Here is a 14,828-nt window from a genome sequence, read left to right as displayed (position 1 = left end):
TTAAGGAAGACAAACTTTACTGTTCACATTTGGGGGAAATAGCAGGCAGAGGCTAAAAAATAACGCTCAAGCTCATCCTGTAGATGATGATATAGAACCAGTGCCGGGGTAAAACTCAATCTCAATTTCCTGGATCGTTTAGAATAATACCTTTGAGCATTGTGGGGAAAAACAACTGATCCTTCACATCCTCCTTGTGTGTTTTACCCCTGCAGAGATGTCGGGGACCGTGGCTGACATCTCGCTGGTGCACTGGAAGCAGCAGTGGCTGGAGAACGGCACCCTGTACTTCCACGTCTCCATGAGCAGCGCCGAGCAGCTCTCCCGGGCCACCCCCCCCCAGCCTCCAGGAGCCCTCGGAGATAGTGGAGGAGCAGATGCACATCCTTCATATCTCAGTCATGGTGAGTCAAAGCTGCCAATGGTATTGGAGGGGACAGAGAACCCCCTCGGAGGTTCTTACTTTGTGGTAAGAGGTGGGTGATGAGGAGCAGGGTGGCAAGTTCGGTTTGCAAATGTCTGTGTCCCTTCTTGGCTGGGTCTCCAGAAAGGGAGAGATGTGTTTGAATGGGCCAGAAAAAAAAAGAGAGTGTTTGGTCTTCTGAGAAAATGAAACAAAATCAAGCAACAGAGACTGGGGGAAAAAGCTGTTGGGAGGGTGTCAAGGATCCTTGTGGTTCCTCTTTGTCTCTGCTGGAAAGTGGTGAGGTGTCACTGGAGTATTTCTCCTTGGTCTTGCATTTTGGTCTGTTCAAAAGCAAGATTTTTGGCTTGGTCATTTCTTTCTGAAACTGAATTTTACCTGTTCAGTGAATAGAGGCTGCAGCATCTCTTGCAAAGGACAAGTCTGAACTAAAAGTAAAAAGAGGGTCCAGGTGCTTTCAATATCTCCATCTCAGGTGTTTGTGACCTTTTATTAACAGATTGTGGATGTGCTCTATTGCCTTTTAAAGTGCTTGTTTTGGTATTGTATCAGGTGGTTGCCAACATATTTGGATCTGGTCCATCAGTGTTCTGTTTTAGAGCTCCATCCATGAAATGAGACTCAGGGTATTGTCCCTTAAGTCTCATCAGAAAAACTGTGAATAAAAGAAAAAAAGAAGTCATGTTTGTATATGCAGTGTGTGTGCATGTCATCTGTTTGCCCAAAGGAAGTCTCTTATGGCACTGGGGATCCTATCAGAGCCGCTCTGCAAAAGGTGAAACTGTTCATCTCTTGAAACTTGTGCATCATCTCCACAGTTTCTGTCCTTTGTTTTGGAAGGAGGAACAGAGACAGCGCACAAAGTCTGTACTTTTTTTTCATTTTACAAGTGGATATTCGGCTTTTACAACTTAAATCTGTTTTTTTTGAGTGTCTAAGCATTTCTCAGTGGGGCTTTAGATTGGGCACTGTGTGTGAGCATGGAGAGAGGCTTGGCATTAAGGCTGTTGGGCAAGATAAGATGTAGGATGGTAGAAGGGAAAGGAATTGTGGACTGCAGCTTGTTGGGTTGGATAGGGAATGGTTTTATGTCCTGCTAAAGGTGTCAGTGGGATGGAATATTGCCATGTGGGGGAAGGGTTAAACTTGTATACTTGGAAAATGAGCCTGAATATATAAGGGAGAGACAGAGCAGGGAAGGAAGACAACGGGAATACACGTGTGGGTGTGAAAAGCTCAGTCCTGCTTTGAGTGTGGGACTGTTTGGCTGTTGTGGCAAACCTGAGCTACAGAGACACGGCTGTGTCTGGAGGGAGACACTGTCTCTGGAGACTGGTGATTCCTGCTCGAAATGCAGATTTTCTTTAGTGGGGAGAGACTCAGTCCTGATCCCCAGCCCTTGCTAAAGCTGCTCTTTCTGCAATACAACAGGAGGATTGTAGTGGGTTGATGCTTAGAGAGAAAGTTCCTGGGAGAAGTTGCTGCCCAGAGCCTTCCTTTGCTGCACCTCAGAGCGGCAGCAGCGATGCTGGTGGGGTGGAGTTGATGGCATTGCTCTGCATATCACAGCAGGAATGTTTCTGCCCCCTGATCCCGGGTTAGCCCATGAAGGTGTGCAATGCCATGGGAAGCATTTTCATGGGAGCACCCATGGCTTTGTTGTGAGAGTTAATTCCTGCCCTGAGCCTCTCCTCCCTTCTGCAAAACCAATAGGAAGACAGAAAAGGAAGCATTCCTTCCACACAGAATGAGCTGTAATTACACTTTTTTTGTAAATCCTGGTATTCCTTGCAGCAGGAGCCAAGGTTCCAGGCAGGGATGGGGATCTGGGATGGGATCTGGACTGCACACTTGTCCCTGGGGAGTCAGGAGCCCTGCAGATTCCTTCCCTGGATCAGGATTGCAGCACAGGCTTGAAACTTTGCCCAGATTTTTCAGAAGGTTCATTAACTTTTTGAGTGAACCTGAGCCAAGTTTTGAGTTATCAGCAAAGATAATTGTGTGTTTTGTTATTTTTCATTTTCTCCTCCTTAAGACCACATGGAGTTCTGTAGCTGAAATAAAATGGGCACAATTATTTGTATGCTGGGTGGAATATTTCACCCAGCTCCTCGGGCTCAGTTCAGGTTGCTTTCCCACTCCTTTACTTTGTTCCCTGACCCCAGCTAATTCACAGCCCAGAAAGCCCTCATCACTTGAGTTCCCTGGCCATGCTGTGTTTGGCATGGGAGGCTGTGGGTAACCCCCTCCTGTTCCCATTCCTACTGTGTCTTTATCCCTTTTGCCTCGAAATGCAGCTGGACATCCCTGGGATGCTTCTCAAATACTTTTCCTTCCTCTTCCCACCATAAAACCCAATGTCTCTTGAGTGCTCTCTATAGACTAAAACACCATTCCTGCTACAGATGAGGAATTCCAGCCCACCTCAGCACTGCCTTGGGGTTTCAGGCTCTGTGTGCCTGTTCATCATCAGCCCAGCATCACACTGGGCGGGACAGGAGACATGGGAAAGGGCTTCCTTCCATCTCCTTTAAGTGGTTGTAACGCTTGCTTTTTCCCCTCTCTTCCTCCTCCATCTGAGTTATAGGAGCTGGGGAAGGTTTTCCTGGGGCATCTGGCTAATCCCTCCCTTAGGGAGCACTGGGCACAGCTTTATGGGGCAGTGAGATGTCTCTGAGCTGAGCTCCCTCCGATGGGAACGCTGGTTTGGGTTTCTGTAGGTGCTTAAGACTTGGCTGGTAGCTCCTGCTCTGCCTGGGGGCTGCAGGGAGGTGTAAATCCTGGGTTTACTCCTCCTTCCAGGGATTTGGGCTGTCGGTGTGTGGCTCTGTGGTTTGGGGTGGCTTTGCCTCCAGTGCAGTGGGATAGGGGCCATCAGTGTCCATGGCCCCGTGTCCCTGCAGCCACCATCTGCCCCTGCAAAGCACTGAGTGACTGTGACCCTCTTCACACCTCCCTTCCTAAGCTCAAGGGCATCTTTGACAGCAAAATAATACTTAATTTTTATTTTTTTTCCTTTCCTAACTGTTTTTTCTTAATCTCTCCCCAATGAGACATAACATTAATTACTGCAGTTAAAGGGAATTCAGTCTCCATTACTCTCTGCCACTCCTTTCCTCTTGGCTTGAGTATCTGAAATTTGTCTCCCAAATGAAAAGAAGAGAAAAAGGAGGAAAAAAACCCAAACAAATATGCAAATGCAAGATTTTATTTATTTACCTTTTTTTTAACACAGTGTCAAGTAGAAAGGAATCAATATTTTTGTCATTACGCCTGTTGTGTTTTTTCACCATAATCTCAGCTGTCATTTGGGTTTAATTGTGTTGTTTCCTGTTGTGTGGAAGTAAATCTTATCTGTTTTGGATTAAAATTCAATGAAGGTCACAGCAGCTCGAAAACTTAGCAGGCTGCAGCAATTAATGTTCATTTGGCTTTGATAAATTGGAATGTTCCCCACAATGGGACTGGAGTGGATTTCAGAAGCAATAATTCTTCCATTAACTCAATGATTCCCCGTGTGATGGAGCGTCTTGTCACTGCTCTGTTTGTCATCTGTCACTTCAAGGATCTGGGCATATGCCTGATATGATTTATCATGATTATTGGGGCTGCTTGTGTCAAAACATTTTAAACCACTAATTATTCCAGCCTTGTAAATTGCTGAATTTAACAAAACATAAGAGATTTATTTTTTTTGTTGTTGTTGTTCCACACCATCTCGTGTCCCTGTTTAATTATTGCTTTATCTCCTGCTAAACCCAGCCCAGGGCCGTGTCCAGCTGCATTGGGCCTGGATGGGGGCTGTTTGTCAGGCTCTGGGGGGTGGAGGGGTTGGTCTGGGGGGCACAGACACGTTTTATCTCTGCACTGACCCCTCTCTCAGACCTCAGTAGGGCCACAGCACCCACTGGCTTTGGCAGCCCCGTGGGTATCTGGGATGCAGGTTTGGGAAGAGGATGCAGAGCTGCATCCTGTCCTGCTGGCGAAGGGATGGGTTTCCCTCCTTTAAGGCCGTGTGAGTGATGCCAGTAAAAGTCCTGCCTGTGGGATACCAGAGACAAGACCACCCCTGCATGGTGGGAGGGTTGTAAATGCTCTCTGCACTGCCTCTGCTCCAGCAGAAATAAGCTGGCTTTTTTGGAGAGTAGTAATAAGCAAAAGCCCTGTTCCATCTCATGCCATCACCTTGCAAGGGACCATTTCAGTGTCTGGAGTATGAGGTGACCAGAACTCATCAGGCTGCTTTTTAAAATTATTACTTTTTCTTTTTAATGCCTGCCTTCTGCTGGCCGTGCTGGAAGCAGACAAGTTAGCTGCTGGTTTCTAGGTCTCCCAGAGGATTTTTTTTTTTTTTTAGCACTTATTTGTACGAGTTTCCTTTTTTCTTCTTGTTCCTGACGTTTCCCTAATGATGAGCTGTCGGTGCTGTGCTCCATCAGCCCCCGAGCTGGGTGTAGAGTCTGCTCTTAAATGCTTCCCTCTGATTTCACATCCTGCTCCGAAGTGGAGCTGGGGAGGGGTCCTGCACCCTGATGAGCTGTGCTGGTGGGTTTTGGGAGCACAGTTCTTCAGGGTTGCCTCTAGTTCCTTAAGGAATATCCAACAGCAAGGAGGTTTTTAAGAGCTGCTGCTGTCACCATTTTGAAGCTGCCAGCATCCAGCGAGGGTCATGACAAGGGCATTCATGTGCACCCCATCACCTTTTTTTTTTTTTCTTCCCTTTTGAAAGCCTGAGATAATTGGGATTGTTCAGCCTGGATAAGAGAAGGCTTCAGGGTGACCTATTTGTGGCCTTTCAGTACCTGAAGGGAGCCTACAAGAAAGAGGGAGAGAGACTATTTACCAGGGCATGGAGTGACAGGACAAGGGGGAATGGCTTTAAGCTGACAGAGTAGGTTTAGATGGGATATTAGGAAAAAATTCCTTACTGTGAGAATGGTGAGGCCCTGGCACAGGTTGCCCAAAGAAGCTGTGGCTGCCCCTGGATCCCTGGAAGTGTTCAAGGCCAGGTTGGACGGGGCTTGGAGCGACCTGGGCTAGTGGAAGGTGTCCCTGCCCATGGCAGGGGGTGGAATGAGATAATCTTTAAGGTCCCTCCCAACCCAAACCATTCTATGATTGTTCTCCTTCCCACAGTTGAATGTAGCATCATTCCAGTGCAACTGGGCTTATCCCAGCTTGTATGGGAGGGGAGAGGAGGCTGAAACCCTTTGCAGAGCTGGTGTGATTCCCACTGTCACCAGCAAACAGCTCTCTGAGGGATCACACCAGATCCTGCAGGCTTTGGACAAATCCACACACAGGCTCCTTCAGCCCCAGCATTCCCTCTGCTTGGCCATCATTTGTGTGGTGCCTTGTTTCCCTACCCAGCAGTATTTTTAGCTCTTTGGTGTAAAACCTCACAACAGATTTACTTTCCTCCCTGCCTTATGCTTGAGGCTTGCATGGTGGTGTGTCCTGTGGGATTGCTGGCTGCTCCAGTGGATGTAGAAGGTTGCTGGAGCCTTACTCTGGCTCCTTGCAGCATGTCTTGCTGATGGCAGTGTTGGAGCTCCTGTAAGCCAGCTCAACTGGAGAAAAAAAACCCCTGGTGTAACATGAGTAATGAGGTAGTGAGAAAGGCACAACATCTGTGTCATCATTTCTGCACCAGGAGGTCAACCAGATTCATCAAACATGCACTTCCAGCTTGTGATGTGTTTAGAAATTAATTAAGATGGGGAGAGAATTGCTGCTGCAGCAGATTTTCTTATCTGAGAGGTATTAAAAATCTAAATTGATCTCCAATGAGCTGTTTTTTATTAAAAAACAAAACCAAATAGAAAAGCTCTAAACCCCCAGGAGATGGGTTCAGTGTTTCCCTGTGTGAGAATCGTCTGTGGGGAGAAAGAGAGGCTCATCCTGGTGTGGATGAGGCACCAGGCATCCCCAAATCCCTGGGATGTGGATGGGAGCTGCAGGCTCTGTGCTGATGGCAGACCAAGCCTTCAGCCTCCTCCATTCACCTTCCCCCTCTTCTCCAGTCTCCTTTGCAGAGCCAATATAAACCAGGGACTAAATGTAGTTAACAGTGTGCTCTTGTATTTAGGGAATTCATCTGGGGGGGATTTGTCTTTAAATTGTCACTTCTGTGACAATGACACCTGTTCTGTTAATAATTTTTCTCTAATCTCTGGTTTCCACCTTAGCTCCAATGAATACATTAGACCCTTTTTAGCTTTCTATCAGACTTTTTTCACCCCACTGTGTTAAAATATGTAACTGGAGTGCTTGATTTGCATCTCTGATAAAGCAAGGCTGAATAAATGCTCTTAGTTCATCTGAACTGAGCAGCAAACTAACTTTGTGTCATCCCCAGAGCAATTGAAGTTGGCACTGGGGGAAAAGCAGGCATGGGAAGCGCTGGGAAGGGGTTTGGGGTTTGCAGGTGGCACTGAAGGTGTGGGAGGGATCTACAGCCTGAGAAAATTCCCCAGCCTTGACGTGCTGAGGAAAGAGGATGGAGGGGAGAGGAGTAAAAATTCACGTTGGAAAAGTGGCCGGTGTAGTGAGGGGGTGTGAGAGCTGCAAGGAGGATGCTGAAGTCGTGAGGAGATGAAGGAAAAGACACAGAAGGAAGGTTTAGGAAGTGGGGTGGGGAGCACTGGAGCAGTGTGAGCTCGTGGCTCAGGGTGCTGTGTGCCTGCCTTCGCCCCCGTGCCGGGTCCCTCCGGCAGCAGCGAGACGGGTATTTTTATCGGAGTTTGCCGATCTCGGAGTCGCATCTTGAACTTATTCCCTTCCTTCCTCCTCCTCGCTTTTCCTCTTCCCACCATCTGCCTGGGAAAAATACTTGTGCATCCCCAGTGCTGTGGGGTGTAGCTGATTACCTGACCTTTTCTCAGAGCTTTTTTCTCAGCACAGGTGAGGCAGATGAAAATCTGGGTGTTGATGGGGTGGCTCTGCCTGGAAACCTGATTTCCATCCCCACCCTGCCCAGGTTGGTTCTCATCGAGCTGCTGGGCTCCTGGAGAGAGTAATTCCATGTGGGAGCACCGTGCTAATCCTGTGTGTAAAGTGCTGGGAGTACTTGATTGGTACCTTTGAAACATTGACGTAAACACAGAAATGCTTTGCAGCTCCCAGCCTGGATCTAATTGCTTTATACTGCCAGGCTCCAAACTACATATGGTGTTAAAATTGTCACGAAATGTTATTCCAGGAAAACTCCTGTGGATACTGACTTCTCCAGTGATGGCTGGGTCTGGGTGGCCCCTGGCTCTGAGGTAATAACTCAGGATGGAGAGTGTTTTCCCAGAATTCAGACCTTGCACTGCCTGCCTTGGGGTGCTCCTTGGCTGAGAGACAGGGGTGCTGGCAGAGTGTAGGGTGTTGTCCCCTCACCAGCAAGGCTTCTCTGTGCTGGGGGATGTCTGACATGCTTTTTTACCTCTCAGCAGGAACAGCAGCATCTCCAGCTTTCTGTTGATACAATATGGGCTCTGACCCAGGGCATCACCCAGCTCTCACATCCCCTCTGGGCTTGAAGGCTGGGTTGGTTGTCAGACAAGAAGCGAAATGTCTTACTTTTTTCCTTCAAACCTTCTGTTATCTGCAGATCTTGCTTCCCTCAGTTGTTACTCGTGTTTGAATGCGAGTTGGAAGTGTTTGCATCCGTTCAAGTGTTGTCGGTGTCAGGCGCTGGCTCGTGAGAAGGTGAACTGTGCTGAACCTCATACAGAACAGCTTCGAGGTGGTTGTGAAAGATGTGACATTACAACACTACAAAAGGCTGAATTTTCATTTGATTGGCAAATCCCGAAGATGGGAGTAAGTGTTAATGGCAGGATGAAATGCAATATCATATTTGTCCCCAGAAATATATTTCCTCTCAGTTTGGGCTTTCTTTTTTTTCCCATTTAAAAATAAATTGGACTTGGTTTCGCGAGGCAACGCTATCCTGTGAAAAGGCAGAGCGCTTTTTGTTCAGGGAAGTGTCAGAATGAAATGTTTCTACTCTTCAGCACTTTTCATATCCTCCCCAAAACCACTTACACTTTAGTTTCAGCTGATGTGAAACTGTCTGAGTAGATAAACCACTCCTGGGAAAACCTTTCCAAGCTGTTTGTGGAGTAACTGGGCCTAAAGCAGAGGAGATGTGGTGCTGTGGGTCTGACCATCACCCTCAGAGTGTCTGTCCCTGGGGCAGGGGATGCTCAGACACCTGCCAGCATGGAACAGGGGGAAGAAGCTCATGTATCCATGATTTTCTCTGACCATCATTAGGCTGCTAATTCAGCTGAGCATTTTCTATGTGTGTCTGGGTCTTGCTGCTCTAGAAAGTTGGGCAAAATTCCCACCGGCTTAATTGGGAGCAACATCAGGCCAAATGTGGTTATTTTTACCTGTCACTGCTCCCACACCACCTCCTCCCTCCCACCTCCATTCCCCCTGGATGAGGAGGAACAGCTTTTAAAAGGTCTCTGCCAGCTCCGAGCAGCAGCCTCGTCGTGAACTCTCATGACGTGCAGCAAAGGAAAAGGGAGAGGAAAAAGCTGGAATTTTGCTTATTTTTAAAATCCAATTATACAAAACTGTAGGAAGATAACTATTTTTGAAGGGAGCTGGTTGACTGGCTGGGCTCTGCCCCAGGTTGGGTGTTCCTGGGGCTGGATTTTTTAAGGCAGGGGCTGATAGGGAGTGGGTGGGAACATTGGCCTCTGTTCTGCTGGGACACGCTTGTCTTTCGGAGATTTGGCACTTTTTTCATTGTGTTTCTCTTCATCCAACAGGAAAAAACTGATGGTTTTCCCTTCTAGCCTCCTTTCTAGCTCCTCAAGGGAGAGGAGCCCTCTTATATTTTCTTTTTTTATTCAGATGACAGGAACCTCCCTGCAGGGGGATGGCAACAAAGCTGATGCTTTAGCGATGTCAGGTGTCTTCATTTCCCTGTCCAGAGATGGATCTGGTGACCAACTCCTTGACAGCCATTCCTTGGCTGAGCTTGAGCTCTCCTCCTGCCCTGGCCATGGTTTTCTTCATTGCACCAAACTCAAGCTCGGGGTGAAAGCAGGGTGGTGGCAGCAGCAGCAGTTGCTGTGGGAGCAGAGAACAGTCCCAGTGTTGTATTTTGACTGGTACTGTCACTGCCTGCGGCTCCCAGAGCCTGGGCTGGCACAACCGGCTTGTCACTGGTCCTGTTTTGTACCAAACATCTTGAGAATCAGTTGCCTGGGTATGTTGGGACTGGTCATGCTGGTTGGGCTGACAGACCTTGTCTCAAGGCATCCTTAGTACAGTTCTGGAGCCACCCTTTCCCAGATCCACCTGGGTCACTTCTGGCTTGTGCTGGGATGAATGCTACAATTCTCTTCTCCCTCTCCATGTGCCTGAACTGCCTCTGCCACGCAGCCCAGCTCATCCTCAGGCTGTCTGGGGGCCAAGGGGAGGAGAAGTCATCAGATGTGTTGTTTTAGTAGCTGCTGCCGTGTCCTGGGAATTGGGGAATAGCCTTGTCAAACCAGAGAAGTGAAGTGACCTGATTCTTCTCCCCCCCCCCCAGCCCTGTGTGCCTTGGAAGGGAGGAATGGGTGGGGCTGTTTGATGGCTTGTGTTTCCCCTGTCCCCCCACAGCAGGGGGGTGTTTGTGTGAGCATCTTGGCAGCTTCTGTGTGCTCTGCAGGGAGGGCTCAGACAGACACACAGATTTTTTTTTTTTTCCAACCAAGCTGCTCCTGCCTTAGGACACCGACTGCTTTGGATTTGGCTACCACAGTGCCTGTACACCTCGCCCTGGATCATATTTCACCTGGCCATGCCTTGCCTGTTACCTGCATGGGGGGTTTGGATGTGTGTGCTGCACTCAGGTTGCTCCAGTGCTGGATGGCTGAGGTTGTCCCCATGCTCTCCAGATCACTTTCCTTCCTTTCTTCTCCCTTGAAAAAAAGGCAGTTAAATGTTGCACTCATCCTGTCCTTCCCTGAGATGCTGTGATGCTCTGGCCACAGGTTTTTTGCCCTTGGTACCCTCTGGGTGCTGGTGAACTGCTTCCTGCACAGCATCCTCAGCAGAGAGGTCACCTCTGCAGGGACTGCTGAGTGTGCCAGGGAGGAGAGAGGAGGCTTCCCACTGCCCTGCCTTTTTGAGTCGTGACATTTTGAGGCAAAATCCCTCTCTTTCACCCCCACGTGCTCAAGGCTGTCAGCAGAGTCGTGCACTCAGCAGCACTTACCTCTGTGGGCTTACTGGGGTATGTGCAAGGTCCTGCTTTTGGGGGCCCCATACAGCAGCGTGGGGTGCAGCAGGGCTGTGCAAAATGCAGCTGCTCCTTCCTGCTCGTGAAGGAGGCAGTGAGGGGGTCCTGCTTTCCCTGGGCTGGCTGTGGAATGTGGGGCACCTGATGGCTTTGTCCTGTTCACTGAGCAAAGTGATGGCCCCAGGTTGTGCCAGCTCCATCCCCTTGGACATGTTTCCTTTAGCAAGTAGTGTTGTTTTTGGTTTTTTTCTTTCCTTTTAAAACTTTTTTTTTTTGGTCATGCTCTTCCTCCTTGGCACGGCAGGTCGGCGGGGGGAGGGAGCCTTCAGCCAAGCTCTCCATCACATGTCCCTTGTTTTTTGTGTGTTATTTTTTCCCCACTGCTGCCCTTGCCAAGGGAAGGACATTGTACAGCTGCTGAGACTGGCAGGGGCTGCAACGCTGCCTGCCAATAGCCTCGGTGTCTGAAAAGGCTTAGGAAATCCAAGCTCTAAATTAGCTCCCAAATCTTCTTCCTCCCTTTCTGTGGTTGGAATGCCCTGCAGAGCAAGCCCCGGCTCCCCGTCTGTCGCGGGGCTCCCCATGGAGCAGCCGGCTCTGCCACAGGGCTGGGGGGGGATTTGTCTGGAGGGTGTAGTGGGATGGTGCCACAGGGATGCCGGGAAGATCCTTGGCTCAAGGCAAGCTGGAGCACCCAGGGGAGAGGTGAGGGGAAGATTCTTGGTGTCCCTCCACCCAACCTTTTCCACCCTGTCCCCCTGCCTGGCTCCCTCCTGCCGTAATCAATTGGCAGGTGTGCTGGGGCTCTTGGCTGTGCTGCTGGAGAGCGGGAGGGGAGGCACAGAGCTGGCTCAGAATGGCACAGGATGGCTGCCAAAAGCCTCCCTGGGGAGGTGGGAGCCCCATCCTGCGCTTGCCCCGAGGATGCTGCTGAGAACAGCCAAGGTCACGGCATCACTGACGGCACACATGGCCGGGACATCTGGGGCCAGCTGAAGCTGGAGGAGAGGAGCAGGAGGTGTGTTGGCTGTGTGTCTGTTGGGGAAGGGGACAACCTGTGCCGTGTCCAGCTGTTCCCCACAGCACTTCATTTCTGCCCTTGCCAGGTCAGTCAGTGAAGGCAGCAGCAGCTGCTGCTGTGCGGTGAGATGGGAGCGGGAGCAGCTCTCTGTCCTTGCTCTCTGCCCGAGCACAATATCCACAGGGCAACTCTTCCCAGGGCCATTGAGAGATGGTTTTAGAGCAGCTCTGCTCTGCTCTTCTCTCAGTGCTGCTCTTTTGGTGTGGCTGTGTCACAGAGCTTCGTCTTTGCTTCTGCTGTCACCTCTCGAGAGAGAAACAAGAAGGGCTCAGCTTTGCTGTGTCTCCTGGAAATTCAGGCTTCAGCTCTGCAAATGCCCTGCGGTTCTGCATCCCCCCTGGCACTCCAGCCTTCACACCGAATACAAATTGCTCTTTAAATGTCTCCAACAACTCTCTGTAGGTGGATTTTAGCGCTCAGGTGCTGCAGGCAGAGCACAGGCATCACAGCTGATCTGCTCTGCTAACCCCAAACAATCCCAGAAAGGGCTCCTGCGCCTTGTACAGTGGAACTCTTGGCATCCTGTCTGGCTTTGCCTGTGGATGAGGATGACTATCCTTCCCTGGAGGGCTGAGCATCCCAGGGCATGTTGCTGAGGCTCAGCAAGGACAGGCTGCTGCCACCAGTGTTGCTCCTTCTCCGGGCCCTCAGAGGAGGTGGCACGTGCGTCAGAAAACACGAGCTCCGCAGAGCAGCCTCGGGCGTTGAAGTCTGTCCCCTTCATCCTAACAGCAGCTACCTTGGGAAATAGAAGAGGAAAATTCCACTTCCGCAGCAATGTAACTTGGGTCTCGTATTATTTTTTTTAAAGGCTCAGTCAGGCTCCTGCTCTCTCCCCCTCCCCGTGCTACGCAGCCGGCTCTGAAGCAGAAGTGATATTTTCTGCCAATGCAATGATTAGCCTTTCTGCTAATGACCCACCAACAGTGTCCAAAATAAATGAGCCCAACCTGCTCATCTTATTAGCCAAATGATTGCATAGAAAGAGGAAATATCTGCAGAAACAGCTTAGGCAGCTGGAATTTGGAAGTGTGGTGGTGTCACTGCTCAAAGTACGGAGAGGAGCCATAGGTCTTCAAAAAGCCATTTCCCTCCAGAGCAGGGAGAGCCTCTGTGTGTTACTGGAGTGATTCTGCTCACCTTCTGCTCCCTTTTTTGTGAGGTGACTGTGCAGGGCCAGAGATGTGGCTGTTCCCAAGCTCTGCTGATTCACGGGGCTGAGTAGCTGGGGACGAGCAGATAATTCTCCTCTCCTGTCTTTGTTATCTGGTTTGTGGCTTCCCACGTCCTTTAGATGACAGGCAGCAGCACTGGATTGTTGGTCAGGAGAGCAGCTGATGTGGTAACTGGTACTAAGCTGTTCTTCAGGAGTTGTTCTTGTGTCCTTCAGCCTCTTCCCAGTGCACTTGGCAAGGTCGTTCCATGTGGGGAGGGATGAGGAGCAGAATAGGAAGAGTTGGAGGTACAGGGGGGTTTCTGCACATGATGAGGTGGAAATAAAAGAAGAGCTCACTTTGGGAGGGTATTTCAGACTTTGTTTAAATGTAGGAGAGAAACAGGGTTGACTGCAAGAGAAGGGTGCAGCGTGAGGAGGAGGGAATATATGGAGAAGCTGAAAGGCTGTGTGTGAAACCCCTCATGATTTTCAGATCAGCTTGACTTTCTCTGGGGGGTGAACTCAATTTGAAAGGAGACTTGTTTCCCCAGTCACTGCATGTGTGCCTCAGTAGGTGTCTTGCCAGCTAAAAGACCTGAGCCTGAGAGGGGTGACAGCAGTGTGGCTGCCCTGGAGAAGGGCTCTGGGGGCTGAGACAAGCCCTGAACGCTTGACCACCCATATCTTTGTAGCTGTATCACATCAGAGGATGCGTGCAAGCTCACATCTTGCGTGGCAGCAGAGAAGAATGCCCTTGTTCTTTTTGTCCCCTCAGGCAAGGGCATCTGGAGACCTGGCTCACAATGCACCAGCCCTAAAACCTGCTGAGGAGGGCGAAGTCATCCCCTTCCAGCACCCCGTGCACACACCATATGCTTCCCTGACCTTCTGCATAGCACAGCTGACCTGAGCTCCCACGTGCCTGCTCCTTGTTCAGCATCTCAGCTCGTGGGGTCCCATCAGCCCCTCAGCATTGTGGATCTGTGTGTCCCACTGAGACCCATCAGCAGCTGACATATGACCAAAATCACTTCATGATGTTTTATGAATGTGTGTGTGCATGGATATCTATGAAATATCAACTCCATATAGGTATGTGTGTATTTATTTTTTACTGAGCTGGGATCTCAAGGGTGTCATGTACAGAAATAAGAACCACAACTTTAATTTTCAATGTAATTACATTCATATGTAGCTAGTTCATTACTCTTTTCTGTTTTATGCAGACAAATTCTGCCTTGGACTTCTTTCTTCCTTTCTTAATTAGCGGGGAAATTGCTAATTGTGCGGGTTTTTTTCTGGGAAGTTACAGGTTTAAACGATTATCTGTGCTGGAAAACATCCTGACAGTGCAAATATTGAAAACTGGAACATGAAGTGGATGAGCCAATGACCCTGGCTATCCTTGCACTCCTCAGTGCCTTTGATTGCACTGAACCTCCTGGAATGCTGCCCTCGGTCCCTGGAGCTGGGAGGTGGATGAGGGCAGGGTGTGGATGGAAGGTTCACCTGCATGCCCCGGGCTGTGTGACTGCAGCCCTGCTAATTTTTCGCTGTCATTTTCTTAAACAGGTTTTTCAGGTTAAGGCTGAAGTGGTTTGGTTGTGGAAGGTGTGGTGTGTTGTGACTGCAGGGTGGGTTTTGTTTGTTCGGGTTTTTTGTTTGTTAGTTTTGGGGTTTTTTTTAAGTGGGGTAGTTGTTTTTTTTTTTCAGTACCCCAACCCTTCCACTGGTGCCAGCTCTGTCGATGGCACTGCCATCTGTTAGGATACTCCAGGGAGCACTGCCTTTTTCTCCAGGGCATTGCAGGATGAAGATTACTTTTCCACAGGGTCTGCGGAGTGGAAGCGATCTGGAGAGGTCATTAAATCCATGTCTCTGCCCTCGAGCAGGATCAATAACCCTTTGTCACCAGTGATGGATGTTTCTCTGT

At 49.5% G+C, this 14,828-nt stretch overlaps 1 protein-coding gene across 1 annotated transcript in view; it reads left to right on the top strand.

Annotated features, from left to right (window-relative positions):
• The first annotated feature begins 222 nt into the window (after positions 1 to 222).
• The window catches only part of ASTN2 (astrotactin 2), a 272,947-nt gene continuing 258,341 nt past the window's right edge, over positions 223 to 14,828 (top strand). The window contains exon 1 of the mRNA XM_027687651.1: positions 223 to 404. Within this exon, the coding sequence (XP_027543452.1) occupies positions 378 to 404 (27 nt within the window). The 5' untranslated portion in view covers positions 223 to 377. The remainder of the gene's footprint in view (positions 405 to 14,828) is intronic.

The sequence above is a fragment of the Neopelma chrysocephalum genome, unplaced genomic scaffold (assembly GCF_003984885.1).
Source record: "Neopelma chrysocephalum unplaced genomic scaffold, ASM398488v2 Primary Assembly neopelma1_74, whole genome shotgun sequence".
Classification (NCBI taxonomy): domain Eukaryota; kingdom Metazoa; phylum Chordata; class Aves; order Passeriformes; family Pipridae; genus Neopelma; species Neopelma chrysocephalum.
This window is presented reverse-complemented; position numbering and strand designations above follow the sequence as displayed.